Genomic DNA, 25,368 nt, shown 5'->3' with positions numbered 1-25,368 from the left:
GCATCCGAGGCAGTAAGCCTGTGTGCACATGGGTGGGAGGGTGCTGTTGCACCGTGTTCCGCTTGTGGGTCCCTGGTTGACTGCTGGTTGGCCGCGGTGTGAACAGAGTGATGGACTAGATGGGCCCTTGGTCTGATCCTGCATCAGGGCTCTTCTTACGTTCTTATCCAGAACAGCCTGGCGCAAATGGTCTAAAAAGGGACTTACAGATGCCAGCGTCCGGATGTGTTTGCTCCTCGCAAAGCTGAGCGTCTCAGTAACGCCTCCCATCACCATTCATGAAGCAACCCAACAATGCAAGCACCTGCTTGAACAGAAACAGGTGGCTGTTTCTGACCAGCCTCATGAAGGTTGCCAACTAGCTGGCCAAATAGCCGTCGGTAGGGAAGGCGTTGGGCACGGCTGGATGCCAATCTGAGAGAAATCATGCTGCTTCGCCTCAGACAACTCGGCGGGGGGAGGGCTCAGAGCAACCCCTCCTCTGAAGATTCCAAAGCCCTTCGTAAACCGTCCAGAGAGCTTCGGCTATGGGGCGGTATATAAATGTAATCAATCAATCAAATCAAATCTTGTGAAGGTCACATTTTAGTCTTGTATACATGACCAAGTATCAGAGGCATATCTATTTTTTCAATCGCAATTTGGGTAAATTATAGAATCATAGAATCATAGAATAGCAGAGTTGGAAGGGGCATACAAGGCCATCGAGTCCAACTCCCTGCTCAAGGCAGGAATCCACCCTTAAGCGTCCCTGACAGAGGGTTGTCCAGCTGCCTCTTGAGGGCCTCTAGTGTGGGAGAGCCCACCACCTCCCTAGGGAACTGATTCCATTGTCGTACTGCTCTAACAGTCAGGAAGTTTTTCCTGCTGTCCAGCTGGAATCTGGCTTCCTTTAACTTGAGCCCGTTATTCCGTGTCCTGCACTCTGGGAGGATCGAGAAGAGATCCTGTCCCTCCTCTGTGGGACAACCTTTCAAGTATTTGAAGAGGGCTCTCACGTTTCCCCTCAATCTTCTCTTCTCGAGGCTAAACATGCCCAGTTCTTTCAATCTCTCCTCATAGGGCTTTGTTTCCAGACCCCTGATCATCCTGTTTGCCCTCCTCTGAACACCGGAAGGTTAAACCACCGGAAGATTAAACTCAGGAGAATTACAACCCCGCTTGACACGCAAACGCCACACTATATTGCCACGGATCGACCTCTCAGTGACAAGGAGAGGCACCGCTTTTGGCACGTTGCCTCAAGGAAGCCGTAGGACAAGCGGGCTCACCCGGTGGTACCTGATGCGGACGCCAGGCTGCTCTTTCCCCAGCAGCGAGAGAACACTTCCCCTCACGGCATGATAGTTTTCGCGCCGGGGATCAAAACATTTCGCTCCACAAATTAGCAGCAGGCATCTTAAGCCTGGCTGTACGGCTTAAACCAGCACTGCCACCTGCAGCCAAACAGGGTTCGCTTGCCTCAAGCCGGGAATGTTTATTGGCTCCGTAACGGCGCTGCGGTCGTGGGGACGCAACACCCACGCGCGAGAGAGAGAGGAAGAAAGAGGGGCTTTCCGTCTCCATTAATGACTTGGCAGGGAGCATTCTCAAGCCTGAGGCAGAGTACTCTGAACTCACTCCCTTCTCCTTGTGGCACCCTTTGCGCGGTGGTGGTGGTGGTGTGCGTGTTAGCGACAGGAGTGTACAATACAGCAGGAATGCCACCAGTTAGACGTACTGTCGGGAAACAGTTGTGTCTATGAGGTGGCTGCTACTGAGCAGATAATCACGGACTATTATCAAAGGGGAAGATTCTTCCTCTCTCTCTCTCTCTCTCTCTCTCTCTCTTTTATCAAAACTTGCCCAAGCTATTAAACGGTTCCCATTTGTACTGATAAGCAACATTTACAGCATAAGTGTCTGAAAGTCACAGAAGACGCAGCAGTTATATTAAGGAAGCAGTGGGAGCCCTCATTATACCATTACGGTGGAGGGTAAATAAGAGGTATCTCGGCGGAAATCTTTGGAGGTTAAAGTCAAAGAGGCAGGGCCGGCCGCGAGAGAAGCCTGATTATATTTGGGACTCTAGGAGAGTTTGCGGAGCCTTTTAAATTAAAAGGCTCCCTTTCTAATACTGGCCTTTATCACAATCACCTTTGTTTCTGCTCTTCCTGCTCTATTACAGTGGCAAATTAATCCAGGAAGATTCAACAAGGAAGACGCCGGCCAGATGGTCAAAGCAAAGAATCATAGAATCATAGAATAGTAGAGTTGGAAGGGGCCTACAAGGCCGAGTCCAACCCCCTGCTCAATGCAGGAATCCACCCTAAAGCATCCCTGACAAAGGGTTGTCCAGCTGCCTCTTGAAGGCCTCTAGGGTGGGAGAGCCCACAACCTCACCAGGCAACTGATTCCATTGTTGTACTGCTCTAACAGTCAGGAAGTTTTTCCTGATGTCCAGCTGGAATCTGGCTTCCTTTAACTTGAGCCCGTTATTCCGTGTCCTGAACTCTGGGAGGATCGAGAAGAGATCCTGGCCCTCCTCTGTGTGACAACCTTTTAAGTATTTGAAGAGTGCTATCATGTCTTCCCTCCATCTTCTCTTCTCCAGGCTAAACATGCCCAGTTCTTTCAGTCTCTCTTCATAGGGCTTTGTTTCCAGACCCCTGATCATCCTGGTTGCCCTCCTCTGAACACGCTCCAGCTTGTCTGCGTCCTTCTTGAATTGTGGCGCCCAGAACTGGACGCAATACTCAAGATGAGGCCTAATTCTACTGGATAGGAGACTAGTCACCTAAACACCAGCACCTCTCCAACAACAACAGCCTGGTGCCCTCCAGATGTGTGAGAGTGGGGGGGGGGAGTTGTAGGGCACCAGGTTGAGGAAAGTGGGGCTACAGGGTAGCTGCAAACAGACAGGATCTGAAAAGGCTGGGAATCAGGCCTTCAGCTGGGCCAGCTGTGCAGGAAGGAGAATAAGCTTTGTAACTATACAGAGACCTTCTCCAAGCAGGATATGTTCCAGGCATTTTCAGAGAATACTTCTGTATGTCTCTCCTGCTGGCAAGCAACCCTTCCGACACAGCTGGGCCAATAAACAACAGCCTGCCTTAAGTTGGACGAATGATCCTTTGGGATTTCATAATGAAAGAAGCTGGATCAATGGAATAAACAGGGCAACGCCGTTGCCATGTCCTCCTCCTGCAATGTCACGGCCTCCTGACCAGTATCCCATTCAGTCACTCTGTGACATCAATGAGGACCCTCAGCCTCCTGCCTCAAAGCCTCCGGGCTGCTTCTGCATGAACTTTTGAGAGACAATCTGTGTGAAGGAAGCCTCTGGTTTGTAACCTTCCTGGCATGGCCCACGGCTTGAAACCGAGACAGAAGCACACAGTCGGGTGTTTCATCGCCCTGCGCCAATTTCCCCAGGCATGGCTAAGGGCTGAGAACGCCGACTAGATGCACTGAACTCAGCACACCAGCGGCTTCTGGCAATCCATTGCAACTGCCAGCCGTTGGGTGCCAAAAGGCAATCCGTGCTAAGGTAATAGCAGCATGAGATAATTAGGATGGAGGTCCTGCTGGGACATAGCAGGTAGGAAGCTGAGCTGGAAATCCCACTTTCGAATCTCACCTCTGTTGAAAATTGAATCGTACTTTTAGGCGAACTCTCTCCCTCTCTCTCTCTCTCTCTCTCTCTCTCCGTTTCCCAGGATCGTCCTGGGATCATCCCTATGCATCCAAATGACACACAGGGGATCCCGGGAGCAGGCAGGGATGATGCCTTGCCTGAGATAATCCTTAGGTGTAGAAAGGGCCTCTCTCTCTCTCTCTCTCTCTCTCTCTCTCTCTCTCTCTCTCTCTCTGCTACAGCTCCTTCCCCCAACAGTGCTGGCTTCTGAGATTCTGCTGGTCACAATACTTTCAAACGTATCTTCATAGCCATAAGAAGCCATTATTATTATTATTATTATTATTATTATTATTATTATTATTATTATTATTTGTTTTTTGTATCCTGCCTTTTGCCCAATACTGGGCCTCAAGGCGGCCTTACAAAGTTTAAAACATACATTGAAGGAAAAAAAGAACAAAAAACGTTTAAAATACACAACAAAATTATAAGACATTAACATAGATGGAGGGCCAGATTATTCTCCAAAGGCCTGCTGGAACAAAAGAGTTTTAGCCTGCTTCCGAAAGCCCATCAAGGAGGGAGCCAGCCTAGCTTCCCCGGGAAGAGAGTTCCAGAGCACCGGAGCAGCCACCGAGAAGGCCCTCTCCCATGTTCCCACCAAGCGCGCCTGTGAAGATGGTGGGACTGAAAGAAGGCCTTCTCCAGAAGATCTCAGCTTTCCTCATATTGATATTTGTCTATCTATCAATCTTTCTGAAAACAGATGCTTGGGATTTTCTGAATTCTGCATCCTAATTCTGACCATGTAAATAGCAGTTGAATGCCGATAGCTTCTTCCACCCCACCCACCCTCAAAAACTCTGGGAGTTACAATTCTGGAAGGAGCTGAGGGACTTCTCAGGAAAAGCCACCGAAGCCAACCCGATTTAAAAGTAAGTATGTAGCCGAGATGTCCCCTCTATTCTGCGACAACGGACTGGTTGAGGGGTAATAAACTGAAGCGCAATCCAGACAAGGCTGAGATGTTGTTGGTGGGTGGTTCTGCTGTGCGGATGGAGGGTGCTCAACCTGTTCTGGTGGCCTCGGTGGCATGGAGTGCCTTCTACCAGCTTCATAGTGGCCCAGCTACGCCCCTATCTGGACAGGGATAACCTGGCTTCAGTTGTCCATGCTCTGGTAACCTCCAAGTTAGATTACTGCAATGTGCTTTATGTGGGGCTGCAGCTTGTGCAAAATGCAGCGGCCAGAGTGATAAGAGGGACTTGAAGGTTCAAGCACATAAGACCCACTCTGGCCTGCTTGCACTGGCTGCCTGTATGTTTCCGAGCCCGATTCAAGGTGCTGGTTTTAACCTATAAAGCCTTACACAGCTTGAGACCACAATACCTGGTGGAACGCCTCTCCCGTCATGAACCTACCCAAACACTACGTTCAACACCTAAGGTCCTCCTCTGGATGCCTACTCCGAGGGAATCTCAGAGGATGGCAACAAGAGAGAGGGCCTTCTCTGTGGTGGCCCACCAATTATGGAATTATCTCCCCGAAGAGGCTCGCCTGGCACTGACACTGTAATCTTTTCTTTCTGCACCAGGTCAAGACTTTTCTCTTCTCCCAGGCAATGAGCCTGGGTCTGTTTTTTGGCTCATTTTTTTTAAAGTTGTTACAGTGGTTTTAAATGTTGCATGTTTTTGTGGTTTTTAATTTTTGTATATTGTTTTTAAGTGTTTTTATCTTATGTGAACAGCCCAGAGAGCTTCGGCTATAGGGCAGTATATAAATGCTAATAATAATAATAATAATAATAATAATAATAATAATAATAATAATTCTGTGAGACATACATGGAAGAAACAGCCAGGAATTGGAAATGGGGGAACAAAGGCGGAGGAAATCTCATCCTCTTAATGCAGCCTTCCTCAACCTGGGGCGCTCCAGATGTGTTGGACTACAACTCCCAGAATGCCCCAGCCAGCTGGGGCATTCTGGGAGTTGTAGTTCAACACATCTGGAGCGCCTCAGGTTGAGGAAGGCTGTCTTAATGCGAGGCAGGTCATTTCTAGCAAAAGAACCAGCACTTTTTCCATTAAAAAACAAAAGAGAAACAAAAATCACACTGCCACCACATGGCACAAAATGATTGTCCGTGAGATAAGCAAAGGTTGATCTTGCTGAATCCAAGAGGGTTGGATACATTCCTGGAGGAGAAGGCTATCAATGGCTACTAGTCCTGATAGCAGAGGCAGTAAGCCTGTGTGCCCCAGTTGCTGGGGAACATGGGTGGGAGGGTGCTGTTGCACCGTGTCCTGCTTGTGGGTCCCTGGTCAACCGCTGGTTGGCCCCTGTGTGAACAGAGTGCTGGACTAGTTGGGCCCTTGGTCTGATCGAGCATCAGGGCTCTTCTGATGTTCTTATCCATAACAGCCTGGCACAAATGAAGATTGAGGGGAGACATGAGAGCACTCTTCAAATACTTCAAAGGTTGTCCCACAGAGGAGGGCCAGGATCTCTTCTCGATCCTCCCAGAGTGCAGGACAAGGAATAACGGGCTCAAGTTAAAGGAAGCCAGATCCCAGCTGGACATCAGGAAAAACTTCCTGACTGTTAGAGCAGTACAACAATGGAATCAGTGACCTAGGGAGGTGGTGGGCTCTCCCACCCTAGAGGCCTTCAAGAAGCAGCTGGACAACCCTCTGTCAGGGATGCTTTAGGGTGGATTCCTGCATTGAGCAGGGGGTTGGACTCGATGGCCTTGTAGGCCCCTTCCAACTCTGCTATTCTATGATTCTATGAAATGGTCTAAAACGGGACTTACAAATGCAGGAACGAGCATACCATAAATTCTAAATAATAATGGGGGGTTTTAACGAGTGCCTTGTTAAAAATAAATAAAAATGAGAGAGTGGACACTAAAAAAAAGAAAAAAAAGATTGGAAGTGTAGTTCCTTCATTGAAGCAAAAATTGTTCTCACAATGTTGGGGGCTAGCAGGACAATGGGCAGAAAGGAAGGCAGATTCAAGACAGCGGTATTTTGGACAGGTGCCACTCCCAGCCTCTGTGGTCAGCACTGGCCGAACAATCAAAAGTGGAAGCGCCCTTGGCTGTGACTTAAGCTTGGACTCAATCCTGCAGCTGAAAAGGTGGGTTTGTAGCATATGTTAAGAACAAGAATTACCTCTCTCAGAGAAGCCTCCACCCCACCCCGCTGCATTCCTTGAGGTGGTCCTGAACTGGGTGTGCTGCCGTCTTCCAGGCCAGCCCAGAGCACTGACTGCATGCAGAGATGCAGCAGGCAGCCTCCCTTGGAGGGCAGGTAAATTCGGCTGCCTTTCCATTACCGAGAGCAACTGCACACAATGCAGAGCTGAGGGAGCATCACCTGTCCCCAGAGGAGGGTGGCTGGAAGGCGCAGAGGCCAGAACAGGGGATCGTGGAGAGGCACAACAGGCAGCTTTGTTCATTTAACGGACATGGATTTAATTGTTACATTTTAATCTCGCCTCTTGGCAATCATATGCCTGGGGCAGCTAGCAATAATAAGAAATAACAAGGGCAGAATAATATAATAGCGATCAGCTGAGGCTCCAAAGGCCCGTCTGAGCAGAGACCTCTTTGCCTGCCCATCAGGCAGGGGTCTCGCTGGGCCTCCTAGCAAAGGGTCATAGAATCATAGAATAGCAGAGTTGGAAGGGGCCTACAAGGCCATCGAGTCCAACCCCCTGCTCAATGCAGGAATCCGCCCTAAAGCATCCCTGACAGATGGTTGTCCAGCTGCTTCTTGCTGTGCTCCTGAGCCCAACAGCCTGCAACCAGCTGGGAGTGAGTCCTAGACCAATGCCCGTTTGCCACAGCAGTTGCCCAGCAGAAGGAAAGTGGCATGGACCAACGGCATGGACCGCTTTCTCCAGGCCCCTTGAGTGGGAGAGGGTGCATAGAATCATAGAATCACAGAATAGCAGAGTTGGAAGGGGCCTACAAGGCCATTGAGTCCAACCCCCTGCTCAATGCTGGAATCCACCCTAAAGCATCCCTGACAGATGCTTGTCCAGCTGCCTCTTGAAGGCCTCTAGCGTGGGAGAGCCCACAACCTCCCTAGGTCACTGGTTCCATTGTCGTGCTGCTCTAACAGTCAGGAAGTTTTTCCTGATGTCCAGCTGGAATCTGGCTTCCTTTAACTTGAGCCCGTTATTCCATGTCTCTAGGGTCCAGGCACAACCGTCAAGGAAACCCTCTCAAGCGTCTGCACCACACACCTCTGCTTCGGCGGGGCACAAAGAAGGGCCTCTCCCAAAGATCGTGATAGCCAGGCAGGATACCCTTCGGATAACTTGGCCCCAGGCTGTGTAGGGATTTAAAGGTCATAACCAATACTTGCACCTGTGCCTGGAAACAAACCCGAAGCCAATACAGCCATCGTAAAAAGGGAGTCACAAGACTCCCACGCCCAGCCTCAACCAGCCTTTCAGCAAGCTGCCCACTTTGCTACTTAAAACCAAGTGTTCCTGCCTACGTTGCTGTTTTAAATCCGTATTTTTTATATATATTTGTATAAAACTCTGCATTGATGCTCAGTTTTATCCTGCTTGTGGTTTTATATTGTACTCTTAGATTGTGCTTTTTATATTGTGGTTTGTTTTGTAATGTGGATTGTAATTTGATGGTTTTAATGTTTGTGAACCGCCCAGAGAGCTTCGGCTATTGGGCGGTACAGAAATGCAGTAAATAAATAAATTACATAAATACCCCTTCTCTTGCTCCTGAGGTCCCAATCCTGCTGCCCAAGCCTCTCACTCTCAATTGTGTTTGTACTGGACGACTCTGAATCTCAGAAATGCTAGCCAGTCTCTGCACACACACACACACACACATCCAAGCTCACGACAACTTTATAAACCCAATACTAACCCCAACTCCTCCAGCAAACATAAAAGCAAAACACAGCAAAAGGTGAGACGTAAATAAAACAATAAATAATCCAAAATTCATAGCCAGGCACCCGGGGAAACTAACATGGATTGCTAGAAGAAAAGAAATATTTAAAGGTCTTTAAACCATCACCAGGCAGGCAGGTCTTGCTAGCCTCTGTGGGCCAGATTCAGGCCCGTGGTCCAAAGGTTCCACTCCCACACAGTAGGCAGGAGCTGGGGGGAAATGGGCAGCCACAGAGAAGGCCCCGTAAAGAACACCTCCTGACTTCAGATGGGCTTCTTCAAGCGGCTTCTCTTGAACTGGATCATATAAATGGATCCTGGTTGTGCTTTTTACACTGTATTTTGTATTTGTGCTTTTAACCTGTTGGTTGTTTTATTATGGTTTTAATTTTTGTGAACCGCCCAGAGAGCTTCGGCTATTGGGCGGTATAAAAATGTAATGAATAAATAAATAAATAAATAAATAAATGGAGGCTGCATGTCCTGGGCACATTCCTCTGGTCACAGCTCCAGAGTATGCACCACACACCCCTGAGAAGTGGTGGGAGGGGACACAGAACAGTGTGCATACACAAAAACAGAAGTAAGCCTGTGTACACCAGTTGCTGGGGAACATGGGCGGGAAGGTGCTGTTGCACCATGTCCTCCTTGTGGTTCCCTGGTCAACAGCTGGTGGGCCCCTGTATGAACAGAGTGCTGGACTAGATGGACCCTTGGCCTAATCCAGCACGGCTCTTGAAACTCACTACCACAAGATATAGTGATGGCCACCCATTTGGATGGCTTCAAAAGGGGGTTGGATAAATTCCTGGAGGCGAAGGCTGTCCATGGCTACTAGCCCTGATGGTTGTGTGCTATCTCCAGTATCCGAGGCAGTGAGCCTGTGTGCACCAGTTGCTGGGGAACATGGGTGGGAGGGTGCTGTTGCACCATGTCCTGCTTGTGGGTCCCTGGCCAATGGCTGCTTGGCCACTGTGTGAACAGAGTGCTGGACTAGATGGACCCTTGGTCTGATCCAGCGTCAGGGCTCTTCTTATGGTCTTAAGTGAGAAGATGGTTAGGGGAAGGCAGGACTGTACCACACAGACACAACTGTGGGTGAGCCTGAAAGCACTTGGAGCAGTCTGGCAAGAAGGCCTTGTGTGAGGACACAGGGTGGAGACATTCCTGAAACAGGCCCGAAACTTTGCAGGGCAGGGGCAGAGCGGTGAGGGCAAAGGCCTGACTTTGGGCAGGGGAAACTGCTCACCGACCACCAGACCCCAAAGAGCTTCCTCTTGGGGCAGAGTGCGGACACGGAGGTCAAGGAGCTGGCCTTGCAGAGCGTGAGGAAGGCCGGACGCGACCCTCAAATCCTTAAAACGTTGTCCCACGGAGGAGGGCCAGGATCTCTTCTCGATCCTCCCAGAGTGCAGGGCACGGAATAACGGGCTCAAGTTACAGGAAGCCAGATTCCGGCTGGACATCAGGAAAAACTTCCTGACTGTTAGAGCAGTATGACAATGGAACCAGTTACCTAGGGAGGTGGTGGGCTCTCCCACGCTACAGGCCTTCAAGAGGCAGCTGGGCAACCCTCTGTCAGGGATGCTTTAGGGTGGATTCCTGCATTGAGCAGGGGGTTGGACTCGATGGCCTTGTAGGCCCCTTCCAATTCTAGTATTCCATGATTCTATGATTCTATGATCCTTCCAGGGGGCTGCCCACACGCTGGAGCCCCTGCACAGGAGGGAACGCCACGTCACTGGAGCAAACGCTGCCCTTTCAACGGAGGGAAGGGAAGCCACTGAAACCCACGCTGAAAGATTCCCCAGGGCACGGCGTCCCCCTTGCCGATCATTAGGGGCCCCCGGGACAAGAGGTGTGAACAGAGCGGCCTCAGTTTCCAAAGCGTGCACAACTCCTCTGAGCCCCCTCACCTCCCTGCCTGCCCTCGTCCTCTCAAAAGTTAAAAACTGCAGACAGCTGGGCTGTGCCGCATCTCGGACACAGAAAAGGAAGGAGGTGGGGGGGAGGAAAGGCAGAATGGGAAGAGATTTACTCCCTTCCTAAATTATTCACACGAAAAGGGACTGCGCATCTTTAACAAGCCATCGTTTTATGAAGCAAGGTTAACATTTTTACTTGATTCAGTAGAATATTATAAACTCTCCGGGGTCCATTTGAGGACTTTCTACTTTGTGCAAAAGGAACAGACTCAGCACTTTTTATATTATTTAGAGAATAAAATTAACCCTTGATGGCCCAGGCCGGGTATTTCCTCTCCCCAGTTAAATATGGCACGCTCAGCAATTTCCCCCCCTATATAATTACGGGCTGCTATCCATCATCTGTAGGAGAACGCTTTTCTGACACTCCAAAAGTGATGCGGTAAGCACCTTCACTAATAGAATAAATATTCTAAATATCTCTTTTATATTTTCATTTAAATTGGAATATTTTAAAATAATTGTACACATGCTGGCGGGGTGACTTGTACCGGGGCTGTGAAAAGGCTGCCCGGTTACACTCATTTCACTTTGGAGGGAACGTCTCCTGCTAAAAACAACAACAACCCGGGCATGGTTTGCGCTCTGCTGCAAAACACCGTGAGCAAAGGGTAATTCGTTAGCACGGCCTTCTGCCGTCATCCCGTTCTCTGAGCATGCTTCGTCCCCGATTTGGACTAACAGCCACCTCTCCACTAGGACGCATCTGTTCTGTGCTGAACTTCTCAACGTCGTGGTGCTCTCTAGAACCCCTCCTCATAGCAACACAAGAAGAACCCTGATGGATCAGAACAAAGGCCCACATTGGCCAACTGGATGCCTCGGTGGAAAACCCTCAAGCAGCATAGAATCATAGAACAGTAGAGCTGGAAGGGGGCTATAAGGCCATTGAGTCCAACCCCCCGCTCAAGGCAGGAATCCACCCTAAAGCATCCCTGACAGAGGGTTGTCCAGCTGCCTCTTGAAGGCCTCGAGGGTGGGAGAGTCCACCACCTCCCTAGGTAACTGATTCCATTGTTGTACTGCTCTAACAGTCAGGAAGTTTTTCCTGATGTCCAGGTGGAATCTGGCTTCCTTTAACTTGAGCCCGTTATTCCGTGTCCTGCACTCTGGGAGGATCGAGAAGAGATCCTGGCCCTCCTCTGTGTGACAACCTTCCAGGTGTTTGAAGAGTGCTATCACGTCTCCCCTCAATCTCTTCTTCTCCATCATGCCCAGTTGTTTCCGTCTCTCTTCATAGGGCTTTGTTTCCAGACCCCTGACCATCCTGGTTGCCCTCCTCTGAACAAGCATAAGAAGGCCACACCCCTCTCCTCTCGTCCTCCACCCCGCAACTGCTATTCAGTGGCCTATGAACCTGGCCAGGGGTAGGGGATTCCAACTGGCCATCATGGCTAGTAGCCACTGACAAACGTCATGTCCATGAATGTTTCCACTCCAGCGGAAGCCAATTGAATTGTGGATCCTCTCTTCTGTTCCTGGTGGTGACCTCAGCCAGACAGGAGTCTAGGTGGCGCAGGAGTGGGGGTGGGGGGTGGGCACGAACGTGGGGTTCTGGCACAAGGCAGCAAGGCGAAGCCAAGCAAGCCCAAAGTCAGGCTCCAGAAACAGCAAAGCAAAGGCAAGGCCTCAGAACCCTGGAGAGCTCCGTGTGCAGTTCAGGCTCAAGACTAAGGCACAAAGCAGAGTTGGAGGACGTGGGCTTCACAGCAGTGGGTCTTAACTCGAGCCAAAGAGCCGTCCACTATGAAGGAGCAGGGGGAACTGTGCTCCTGCTGGGATTCGGGGCTGGACTGAGGCCCCCCGCCCCCAGTCCAGAGAGGTGCTGGCATCATGGGCTTCTCTTGCACTGGATCTTCTATGGCTCCGGGGACACCTGCAGCCACTTTGTTGGGCAAAACTTTTGTCTTTGTGGGGACCACACGGGGAGTAACCAAGAGCCACAGGTTTGCCATGAGAGTTTGCCAAAAAGACACAGTTATCAAACTGCTTCACCCCTTATTTTAATGGGATGAAGCACTTTAATCCACCTGTAAATCGTCAACACAGTGAAATAATTTCAATTCCTAGACCCCAATAGGATCTGTTGGGACAGTGCCCTGAAAATCTGCCAGCATCTGTGTAAACAAGATTATGGCATCGTTAATAGCTGGATACTTGTCTGCATGCCCAGTTAAGACAGCTTGGCTCGCTCAGGTTTAAATCTAGTACCCAAGAGCTTGAGGACAAGAAAAGGCAACGTTTCTTGAGCTGTCTTGAGACAAGCACATGCACACACTGGACACTGAGGGCTAGCGTCATGCAGTGGCTGGGAGTGTGAGCCATGATGTCCCCAGTTGCACTCTGAGCTCGCTAGGGCTGCCTCCTGCAAGGGCACCTTCTGCCCCTCCCACTAACCAACCTTAAGAGATGATTGTTAGGCTCACTGAGGTAACATTTAGAGCGTTGGCCCAGTTTATTCCCAGTTTACTAGATTCCAGCTGGACATCAGGAAAAACTTCCTGACTGTTAGAGCAGTACGACAGTGGAATCAGTTGCCTGATGAGGTTGTGGGCTCTCCCACACTAGAGGCCTTCAAGAGGCAGCTGGACAACCCTCTGTCGGGGATGCTTTAGGGTGGATTCCTGCATTGAGCAGGGGGTTGGACACAATGGCCTTGTAGGCCCCTTCCAACTCTGCTATTCTATGATTCTATGATTCTATGTTTCATTCCCAAATATCCCTCATTAAGAAGCCTTTACACTCCTCATAATATTTGTTTACAGGCCGCCTTTTGGTCATCATGGCCCTGAATGTGTTTTACAATAAAAACAAATTCAACTCATTTAAAACAATTCCAAGTCTAAAAAGTAAACCTATACCACTGAAACAACCAATACGTGTTTCACCACGTCCTTCTCCATAGCCAGACTACCTTTTATTTGATTCATTTTATTTCCAAGATTTAAAAGCAAGAGGGTGCTATTGCACTCATGTTCTGCTTATGGGCTTCCCATGGGCATCTGATTGGCCGCTGTGAGAATAGCGTGAAAGATGGAATAGGCCTCTGGGCTGGTCCAGCAGGGCTCTTTTTATGTTCCTATGATTTAAAAGTTTCCAAAGCAACACACACACACACACACACACATCAGTAGGGCACAAATCACATTTTAGGGCCACCTGGGTGTGTATCTCCTCGGTTAGAGGTAAACACTGGTGCCGCCAAAACTTTGGACAACACTTCCAATCAGCCTGAACCAGCATGATCGATGATAAGGGATTATGGGAGTTGTAGTCCAAAACATCTGGAGGGCATCAGGTTGGCCGGCCCTGTTCTAGATGGACTTGGAAGGAGAGTAAGAGAAGGCAAGAGGGCTGGGAAAGCTGAAGGCCAAAGGGAGACGTTCTTCTCAGATGTGGACCCTGCAGGACTGCCCATGAAAAGCGGCCAGGACAACCTCATCATGTGATACAGATCACCAGCAGCATAAAGTGTGGTATGGATGGATCCTAAGCGGCAAGAGAGTCACATCTTAGTGGGACACCGTAACGGAGTTGGCACAGTGGTCACGCCTGCCCCACCCTTACCTTCTCTCCCAAGGGACAGTAGCCCTTGAGGAAATCTGGGCACACTTCTGCTTTCCTGGAGACGTAGACGTGGCTGTAGGGGCAATTGCTGTTGTTGCAGATGCCTTTCAGGAAGTAGGAGCACACGGGCATCTGGAAGGAGAAAGCAAAAAGAGAGGAAAAGGGGATTCATCTCCAGCCCCCTGCATGGAAAGAGAAACATCGCCGTTTTAAAGGAAAAACTGCCTGTGGTTACACTCCACCCCGTATGTAGTGGGAAGGAAATAAATATTAGAAACTTTAAAACTTTTAGAATGTGTGTGTGTGTGTGTGTGTGTGCGTGTGCGTGAGTGTGCGCTTTACGTGATACACCAGTGAAGTTGGCCTCTGTGGTCGCCCTGTTGCAGAATGGCCGCTGAGGCTGCGGATTTAGCAACTTGGCCCGGGGGCCATCCAGGAAGCCTCACAGATGGGTAAGGACCAGGGACATCTATTGCATGGAACTTCCGGACCTCATAGGCTGCCCCTGCAACTGCAACACTGAAGGAGCGAACACAGCCAGATGAAGCACCCAACTCAGCCCCCCTTCAACACTGGTGCACTGAACTGCCAAGGCGCCACTCCTCCGTGGGGCTTTCCTGTGGGGCTGCCCCATACGTGTGACTACCACAACTCCATGAGTATGGCCAACTCCACCGGATCAGCACCCTCCCTCCTTCTCGTTTGTTCCAACGAGGCTGGCCGAGGGAGACTTGAACAGGGACGTGGACGTCCACAGTAAGCGGCGGGCCTGGAGTGTCAGTTGGATCTTCTGGGTTCCTTGGGCCAACCCTGGCCACAAGGGAGTGGCAACAGGTCCAAAGGTTGCTTGGATCGTTTCACTCTGAAGGTTCCTCAACCTGGTGACCTCCAGGTGTTTTAGATGACAACCCCCAGCATTCCTGGCCTTAGGCCAAGCTAGCTGGGGCTGATGGGAGTTGATGCCCCAAACATCTGGAGAACACCACATGAGGGAAGGGTGCCCTAGTGGGTTTGAGGGGCCCTGGGGAACGTTGGGAGCAGTGGGGCTTTTTTCCTGTCTAAATATGCATCGGATTGCGCTTGAAGGCGGGCATTGGCTGCCGTTTCCTCCGGTGCTCGGACAGCTCGTGCCATAACTCATAATTTGAGGCCTAATTATTTACAGGTGTTGGGGACATAAATAAGCCAAGCCAAGCCAACTGTGTGCAGAGACAGATGTGTGAACACCCAGCATGCGTGCCGCAAACCGCAAAACTTTTACCTCCAGCTATTTGCTGTAATTAAAAAGAAATTACTGCCCTGCTGTGACAATTCCACTTCTCCATCTTAACAGCTACCGGAAGGGCGGGCCCATAGCCCCATGGCCGAGCACATGCTTCGCGTGTATGAAAGGTCCCCCGACCTCCATCAGAAGATCAGGGGGCCTGCAATGGACCCCCAAAGATCCCCTGCCAGTCGGAATTGGCCGTGCTGAGTTCAGTACCATCAAAGCATTCCTTACATCGCCTCTCTAGAGTGGCTCTCCGGCTACAAAGGGCGTTCACCTCCAGAGGAGAACAAGAAAGAAAGAAAGAAAGAAGGAAGGAAGGAAGGAAGGAAGGAAGGAATCATAGAATCATAAGAGTTGGAAGGGGCCTACAAGGCCATCGAGTCCAACCCCCTGATCAATGCAGGAATCCACCCTAAAGCATCCCTGACAGGTGGTTGTCTAGCTGCCTCTTGAAGGCCTCTAGGGTGGGAGAGGCCACCACCTCCCTAGGTAACTGATTCCATTGTCGTACTGCTCTAACAGTCAGGAAGTTTTTCCTGATGTCCAGCTGGAATCTGGCTTCCATTAACTATTCCATGTCCTGTACTCTGGGAGGATTGAGAAGAGATCCTGGCCCTCCTCTGTGTGACAACCTGTCAAGTATTTGAAGAGTGCTGTCCTATCTCCCCTCAATCTTCTCTTCTCCAGGCTCAACATGCCCAGTTCTTTCAGTCTCTCTTCATAGGTCTTTGTTTCCAGACCCCTGATCATCCTGGTTGCCCTCGTCTGAAGGAAGGAAGGAAGGATCTTAGCTCTTCAGCTCCGCCCCAAGTCCCAGAGCTACCAGATGGCTTGCAAAGCGGTTGTTCTGGAAGCCTGGCTGCCTTCACCCCTGGAGTTCCACTCCTAGCTCTCTCCTTTCTTCCTGCTGCTCCCTTCGACAGAAAATTGGCTTACTGTCCAGCAGGAAAGCAATCCTTCTGTTAAATGCCATCATCTTAAATCCTGCAGGTTCAGGTATCCTCAAACCAATATTTACAAATGCGCAATAAGCACAGACGATGCTAGACCGGGGGGGGGGGGGGAATGAAAACTTTCCCCCAAAGGACATACTAGGGGCTTTAACTGAATTAGTTCACTCGAGTGAGAAGCGGGCGTGGGGTGGGGGGAGAGGAGGGGGCAGCAAGATGGAAGACTAAAAGAAAACAAAGCGGGCTTTAAAAGCAAAGAGTTTATTTTTAATTGTCTTTTAACTGCAGACATTAAAATAAAGGACAGGGCTCTGGGGCTGTCTATCCTGCCGGTGGTGGCGTGACCGTAAACGATTCCCTTAATGTAGGTTTTGATATAGAGATCAAATTAGCTCTAATAAAAAGGGATAATAAAGCCAGCTCTTATGCAAAACCCAACTCCTCCCAGCTGTCAAGGCTGAGCCATTACAAAGAGGAAGCGGCGTTCTCATTTCAATTAACCTTGTTTGCACCCCGCTATGTCCACGCAAATAACAATAACATTAATGCAAGGCGCCAGTGCGCTGCGGCCATATTAGGCAGCTCCGAAGATGCGCCCGCCTTTGCGAGCCGGCAGCTAATGAACCCGAAACTCAACGTGAATTTCCAAATTGCTCACAACAGAGTTTTGAAGCTCTATTAGGGAGAAAAATGCTGATTCTTGTCAAGTCCCTGAAGGGGAAAAGCTGTTGGAACAGCAGCCTGCCTCAGCCCAAGACCTAGCCTCTCGCTAACCTTCCTCCACAAACCCAGCCCCTCACACACGGGAGGCGGGCGGCCTCCTCTCCACGGGCTGCCCGCTGGAGGGGGACAGCCACGTGGGGCCCGACCGCTAAGGTGCCCACTCCCCACAATGACCCACTCTCCAAACCAGGAAAGCTGTTCAGGCGTCACGCTCCTCCTCCTGCTCTAGATTCTTAGGGAATCTATAAAGGCTTCTCTCTCCCGACAGGCCTCTGAGACCACGAGGGACCCACGAAATCGTCCGGCACATTGCTTTTTTTGCCAACCCAAGGGCCTGTGTACACAGCCGGTTTTCCTGAGATGACAACCCTCCACGCTTGTGCCAAACTTGCGCCACACAACCTGAGGAAGAGCCGGAGATTCAAAGCAACATCTTTTAAAAACCTGCCACCCCTGGGAATCAGAATCATAGAAAAGCAGAGTTGGAAGGGGCCTACAAGGCCATCGAGTCCAACCCCCTGCTCAATGCAGGAATCCACCCTAAAGCATCCCTGACAGATGCTTGTCCAGCTGCCTCTTGAAGGCCTCTAGTGTGGGAGAGCCCACAACCTCCCTAGGGAACTGGTTCCATTGTCGTACTGTTCTAACAGTCAGGAAGTTTTTCCTGATGTCCAGCCGGAATCTGGCTTCCTTTAACTTCAGTCCGTTATTCCGTGTCCTGCACTCTGGGAGGATCGAGAAGAGATCCTGGCCCTCCTCTGTGGGACAACTTTTTAAGTATTTGAAGAGGGCTATCATGTCTCTCCTCAATCTTCTCTTCTCCAGGCTAAACATGCCCAGTTCTTTCAGTCTCTCTTCATAGGGCTTTGTTTCCAGACCCCTGATCATCCTGGTTGCCCTCCTCTGAACACGCTCCAGCTTGTCTGCATCCTTCTTGAATTGTGGAGCCCAGAACTGGACGCAATACTCTAGATGAGGCCTAACCAGGGCCAAATAGAGAGGAACCAGTACCTCACGTGATTTGGAAGCTATACTTCTATTAATGCAGCCCAAAATAGCATTGGCCTTTCTTGCAGCCATATTGCACTGTTGGCTCATATTCAGCTTGCGATCTACAACAATTCCAAGATCCTTCTCGTTTGTAGTATTGCTGAGCGAAGTATCCCCCATCTTGTAACTGTGCATTTGGTTTCTATTTCCTAAATGTAGAACTTGGCATTTATCCCTCTTAAATTTCATTCTGTTGTTTTCAGCCCAGCACTCCAGCCTATTTTTTTTTAAAAAAAAAATCCAAACAGGTAATCAGGTAGAACACGATTATCTACGACAGATCTCTAGCTGAATTGCTATCAAAAGAAAAATTGTACGTTTTAATTCAGGTAAAGCTGGCTTGGTTGGCACTTCATGTGTCCAGGTGTGCAGGGCTGTGCCAAGACCCGCACGGTCCCTCCCTTATACACCACCACTCGAGCAGCAGTTCTCATTTCCAGCATTGGAGCCAGGTTGCCTCTCCATCCCAGGTGCTAGGAAACTGTTGCCTTCAGGTCCTATTATTATTATTATTATTTATTTATATAGCACCATCGATGTACATGGTGCTGTACAGATAACACAGTAAATAGCAAGACCCTGCCGCATAGGCTTACAATCTAATAAAGTTGTAGTAAACAATAAGGAGGGAAAGAGAATGCAAACAGGCACAGGGAAGTGTAAACAGGCACCGGGAAGGGTAAAGCTAACAGTATAGAGTCAGAACAAACTCAAAGTTTAAAAGCTATAGGGAAAAGAAAAGTTTTTAGCTGAGTTTTAAAAGCTGTGATTGAGTTGGTAGTTCTCAAGTGTTCTGGAAGAGCGTTCCAGGCATGAGGGGCAGCAGAGGAAAATGGACGAAGCCGAGCAAGGGAAGTAGAGACCCTTGGGCAGGCAAGAAGCATGGCATCAGAGGAGCGAAGAGCACGAGCGGGGCAATAGTGTGAGATGAGAGAGGAGAGATAGGCAGGAGCTAGACCGTGAAAAGCTTTGAAGGTCAACAGGAGAAGTTTATATTGGATTCTGGAGTGAATTGGGAGCCAATGAAGAGATTTCAGAAGCGGAGTGACATGGTCAGAGCGGCGGGCCAGGAAGATGATCTTAGCGGCAGAGTGGTGGACAGAGACCAGCGGACTGATGTGAGGTGAGATGAGGGGAGGCCAGAGAGAAGGAGGTTGCAGGTCCTGCTGGTTGGCTCCCCATGGGGGCACCTGTGAGAACAGAACACTGGACTAGACAGGGGTTTGGGTCTGTTTCAGCTTCAGGGCTCTTCTGATATTCTTTTCGGGGGGGACTCTGGATGTCAGCACCTGCTATGGTTAATGGACTTCAAGAGGCAGCTGGACAACCCTCTGTCAGGGATGCTTTAGGGTGGATTCCTGCATTGAGCAGGGGGTTGGACTCGATGGCCTTGTAGGCCCCTTCCAACTCAGCTATTCTATGATTCTGTGATTCTATGACTTGAACCCTGGACCTTCAGGAAAGCAAGCTAGAATCCAGCTCTTCCTGGAACTGCTTTTTCTTTGCTGGGCAAGCTCAGCGAATCCCCTCGGTCAAATAGCTCCACCAGCTCCTCTCTGCCCTTCTTAAACATGATTAGTTTCTGCCCTTTCCTTTCCCACCACTGCGGTCTGGGCATTTTGCACATGTTACACCAGTGCTGCATCAACGGCACCATCTGCCAGTCAGTTTCCGGGCCTGATTCAAAGTGTTGATGCTGACCTGTAAAGCCCTAAATGGCTTAGGACCAGCCTACCTGAAGGAGGACCTTCCTCCGTATGTGCCTGCCCGATTGCTAAGGTCATCTTCAGACAAAGGGCCTTCCCTGCAGTGGCCCCCTGTCTGTGGAATGCCTTTCCTAGAGAGATCTGCCTGGCACCATCACTGTCTGCATTTAGATTCTGGGTTAAAACTCTTCCAGCAAGCATTTCATCTTTAATCTATTGCTCTGAATATTACCTTCACCGCAGACTCTTTAATATTTGTAAGGTTTGTACAAGTTTTAATATTTCAACGTGTTGATACTTTTCATTGCAAATTGACCCGAGGGCATCTCCCTATGAGGTAGCACGTACATACATTAATTTAATTAAATGAGTTAAAAGAAAGAAAGTCAGCTTCCCTCACTTTGAATTCTTTGCCTGTGTAACAACAGCATGGATTATTATTATTATTATTATTATTATTATTATTTATTTATTTATTTATATAGCACCATCAAAGTACATGGTGCTGTACAGATTATACACAGTAAATAGCAAGACCCTATTAGGTATGATGTGGAAGAAAATGATAGACACGTTTTTCTCACTCTCTAGAATTCAGGGACATTCATTTAAACTGTTTGGCGGGAGATACAGGACAGACAAAAGAAAGATTTTTTCCAGGCAATGCCCATTAGGTCATGGATTTCACTTCCACACTATGCCTTGATGGCTTGACAAGGTGATTTTGTAAATTAATTAAGGAAAGTTCTATATAGCCTGAAGGATGATCGTATGAAAAGGAGGACAGACTCCTGCATCTTTAACAGTTGTATATAGAGGGCTGGGCAGTTTCCAACCCCAGCCATCCTTCCCACTCCTACCTTTTCCAGTTTATTTATGTATTTATTTATTACATTTCTATACCACCCAATAGCCAGAGCGCTCTGGGTGGTTCACAAAAATTAAAAACATTCAAAGTATAAAACAAACAGTATAAAACCATAATATAAAATACAATATAAAAGCTCAACCAGATAAAAACAGCAGCAATGCAAAATTACAAATTTAAAACACCGAGTTAAAATTTATTTACAGACTGTTAAAATGCTGGGATAATAAAAAGGTCTTCACCTGGCGCCTAAAAGCATATAATGTAGGTGCCAAGTGAACCTCCTTAGGGAGCTCATTTCACAGCCGGGGTGCCACAGCAGAGAAGGCCCTGCTCCTGGTAGCCACCTGCCTCACTTCCTTTGCAGGGGCACGCGGAGAAGGACCCCTGAGGATGACCTTAGGGTCCGGGCCGGTATATATGGGAGGAGGTGTTCCTTAGATAGCCTGGCCCCAAGCTGTTTAAGGCTTTAAATGTTAATACCAGCACTTTGAATCGGGCTGGACCTGGACTGGCAGCCAATGAAGCTGGAAAAGGACTGGCGTGATGTGATCTCGCCAGCCAGTCCCTGTTAGTAACCGTGCTGCCCTGTTTTGTACCAGCTGAAGCTTCCGGACCGTTTTCAAAGGCAGCCCCACGTATAACGCATTGCAATAATCCAAACGAGAGGTTATCAGAGCATGGATCACTGTAGCTAGGCTATCTCTGTCCGGATAAGGGCGCAGCTGTCTTGCCAGTTCCCTTCCTACCCCACTGGCCTGCCTGGCCTGCATTCCGGCCTTTTTGAGCCAGATTCCTTGGCTCACCTCCTCTTCTTGGGAAGGGCTCCCCAGCGTGCAACACTAGTCCAGGCAAGAGTCACGTGGGCTGGGCGGCAGCTTCAGGCACTCTTGCGTCACTTCTACCGCAGGACTCAAAGAGGAGGGTCCAGAGGCCAGTGCTATTTCTCTCCTCCCAAGCTGAGGTTGCACAAGCCGACGCGGACCTATGGGACTGACGTGGGGCAAGGAATAGGGTACAAGCACGCTCTGCATATATAAGGCCACCTGCCCCTTACTGCGCCTTAGCCCCAAGTGTAAGACACCCAGGACTGGACTGAAGTCCAGCACATCCAGGGAGCCAGAGCAGGCGCTCCCAAGACCAAGGATGCTGGTCCTCTCACAACCCTGTCGGGATTAAAGGCTCAGAGGAGACCTCCAGCTTGGAGAGAGTCCTGAAACTGCCGTCTCGCAGAGAGCCATCCCTGGAATCCATTCTGCAGACAGGTTCTCTAACCATCCTCTTAGCAGAGGATGCTTCGGCTTAGTAGAGCGCTTCGGCTATTGGGCAGTACAAAAAGGTAATAAATAAATATAAATAAATTAATAAATAAATAGGAGGAAGAATCTTCTTCCCCAACAGCGGCAAGCGAGACGCCCAGTTCCGAAGCTCAGCAAGACGCCTCCCGTACAGTCCTGGCCGTGCCCACACACCCAGGGCAGGTGGCGTAGAAGAAATCCCACTCCCTACTGAAGGGTGTTTTGTGACCGGTACATGGACACACGTGCAGCAGCCCCAGCCCCACTGCACCGGGAAATTTTTTTTGAAACCCCTTCTCCTTACCCCATCAAGTCAGAAACAAAATTGGGGTCAGGAGGCAGGGGTTTGGCGTGAGGGAATGTACATTGTTAAAGTCTTATAATTTTGTTGTGTATTTTTTAATTGTTTATGGTTTTGTTTCCCTCCCCCCCCCCCATGTATGTTTTAAACTTTGTAAGGCCGCCTTGAGGCCCAGCATTGGGCAAAAGGCGGGATACAAATAGATATTTGTATATTCATTTATTTGTATATGTTGGACATCAGGACATGGGAGAGGGCCTTCTCAGTGGCTGCTCCGGTGTTCTGGAACTCTCTTCCCGGGGAAGCTAGGCTGGCTCCCTCCTTGATGGGCTTTCGGAAGCAGGCTAAAACTTTTTTGTTCCAGCAGGCCTTTGGAGAATAGTCTGGCCCTCCATCTATGTTAATGTCTTATAATTTTGTTGTGTATTTTAAACGTTTATGGTTTTGTTCCCCCCCCCTTGTATGTTTTATTTATTTATTTATTTCATTTATATACCGCTCCCATAGCCGGGGCACTCTGGGCGGTTCACAGAGATTCTAAAATTAAGATAAAAACGAGTATATAAAATGTAAAGTTCTAAAACACAGAACATACACACATAAAGCAATTAAAAACCATTACAAACTAATCATGTGGGTGATTAAGATGTGCCGCCATATGCCTGGGCAAAGAAGAAAGCCTTAACCTGTCGCCGGAAAGATAGCAGCGTTGGTGCCAGGCGAGCCTCGCCAGGGAGATCGTTCCAGATTCTGGGGGCCACCACCGAAAAGGCCCTGTCCCTCGTTGCCACACTCCGAGCCTCTCTCGGAGTAGGCACCCGGAGGAGGACCTTAGATATTGAATGTAGCGACCGGGTATATTCATGTCGGGAGAGGCGTTCCGTCAGGTATTGTGGTCCCAAGCCGTGTGAGGCTTTATAGGTCAAAACCAGCACCTTGAATTGGGCTCGGAAACATACAGGCAGCCAGTGCCAGCGGACTAGAGCAGGTGGTATATGGTCAAACCTTCTGGTTCCCGAAATCAATCTGGCCGCTGCATTTTGCACGAGCTGTAGCTTCCGAACCGTCTTCAAAGGCAGCCCTTCATAGAGGGCATTGCAGTAATCTAACTTGGAGGTTACCAGAGCATGGACAACTGAAGCCAGGTTATCCCTGTCCAGATAGGGGCGTAACAGGTTCCAAGCTCAAAGAGGAAATTGACTAATTTGTTTTAATAAGGCTTGGGTTGTGTGTTTCCTTGCGGGTGGTGTTGTGTGGCATGCACCATTAGGACCCATTGCCAAGTCAGTAGAGACGACCACACCTTATTTGCACCCTGATGACTGGAAAAGAAAGATAAAACCAGAGGGCTTGATCCTACCGCATCCCCGGCTGGAGGCCAGCAACTTCCTGGCTCCATAATGAGAAGTAGGGTAAGAAATGCCTCTGAGCCAAAATTTCGATCCTGTACCCGACACACGCACAGCGAGAAAAAGCCACCTTTATAAGGAAAGACAAGGGGATTCACCGGGGCCATTTACAGGGAAGTCCGAGTGCAGCAGAAAACCATATCTGCGGCGGGAATTAACTCACCAGCCACTCCCTTTGGGTGGCACTTTGATAAATGAGGCTAACACCACCTTTCCTGGTAATCACCAGGTTAACAGGAAGCTACAGCAGCGAGTGCCGAAGCGGACCCTTGCTCCGGGCAGCCAGCTCTCCCTCGGCTATAAATCACAGCCAACGGGCTCTGAGCTCAGCAAAGGCAGCCAAAGGCTCGTCTCTCAGCCCATCCGGGCAGAGACACGGCCAGAATCTCCAAACTCAATGCGAGCAGCGAACAAGACCTTCCGAATGCGACGGCAGGCAGTTGCTTTGGGGGGAGCCATCGCTTAATAAGGGCCGAACTTTCAAGGAACCCAGTAACATCTACTTGGGTCTAGAGATGTGTTAGCCTGTGCTCTAAAGAAAAGAAAGGAAGACACGCACGGCGTTTTCATTTTGCAGCATTTACGCTGCATGATTTTAGCATTTTGCGTCGTTTATTCTGGTTTGGCGAATTCTGGGGAGAAGCAGGGAGCTTTACACAGCATTACAATCCTGGCCCCCAGAAATCATATTTATCCACTTCTCCAACTTCTGAGATTTCAGCTGGCTTTGCTCCTAGCACCTTCAAGATTCTCATGGAAATGTTGTCAGGCACCTGGGCCAGATCCACACCAAGCAGTGTATAACCCTTTGAACGTGGTTTGAAAACGGTATCTGGAATGCGTCCTGGGCCCCAACAGTTGTCAATACCGTTATAAGCCATTATAAAGCAGTAGCACAGATCCTGCCCTGCTTGCCTTCTTTTAATCAAAGTGGAGAAGCCACAAATACCACCAGGTAGGGGAGGCAGACAGAGAACTGAAGGCCGTCCTTCAATGGCCTGACCGGGACCATGAGCCAGCAAGGGCCTCCCTTTTAGAAAGATTCTCCTCGGGAAAATGTCAAGCAAACAGTCCTCTCCATCTCTAACAAGCAAGTCCCACATTCCTGCCCCTAAATGTCACCTAAAACATCTCACGCTCTGGAAACAGGACTCCTGCGCAGGAAGAAAGGAAGTGGGACATTACGCAGGGAGCAGCAGTATTTGAGTGCCAGTGGGCGGGGTCTTGATTTAGGCCCTCCCCAATTTACCTCTTTTGCACCTCCCATTTCTGTGACCTAAAATGTTAAAGAGCTACATTTGGAGAAGCTTCTGCGGGGAAGGCAAAACTGTCCCTCCCACCCCAATCACAACCCTGATCCTGGGTGGCCTGGCACCCAATGACAGGGTTCCAAGACTGGGTGAGGGTAGAAAAGGGAGACACACTGGACACCCCCCAGAGAACCTTGCAATACAAAACCTTCCATTTAACTCCCCCATCATGATAAATGGAAATTTGCTAATAACAATTTCTATGCTCATGCATTCACACTGGCCTGAACATAGCCTTACAGCCCACCTCTCCTGTGATGTCCCATCGCATTCATAGAATCATAGTAGAGTTGGAAGGGGCCTATAAGGCCATCGAGACCAACCCCCTGCTCAATGCAGGAATCCACCCGAAAGCATCCCTTAGTCCAGCTGCCTCTTGA

At 49.4% G+C, this 25,368-nt stretch overlaps 1 protein-coding gene across 1 annotated transcript in view; it reads right to left on the bottom strand.

The window, feature by feature from the left end:
- ZC3H3 (zinc finger CCCH-type containing 3) overlaps positions 1-25,368 on the bottom strand; it is a 355,830-nt gene that overhangs the window by 63,537 nt on the left and 266,925 nt on the right. The window contains exon 9 of the mRNA XM_063131198.1: positions 14,104-14,235. Within this exon, the coding sequence (XP_062987268.1) occupies positions 14,104-14,235 (132 nt within the window). The remainder of the gene's footprint in view (positions 1-14,103; positions 14,236-25,368) is intronic.

This window comes from Elgaria multicarinata, chromosome 7 (assembly GCF_023053635.1).
Source record: "Elgaria multicarinata webbii isolate HBS135686 ecotype San Diego chromosome 7, rElgMul1.1.pri, whole genome shotgun sequence".
In the NCBI taxonomy this organism is placed as follows: Eukaryota; Metazoa; Chordata; class Lepidosauria; order Squamata; family Anguidae; genus Elgaria; species Elgaria multicarinata.
Note: the sequence above shows the minus strand (reverse complement) of the source record. Positions and strands in the feature narration are given on the sequence as shown.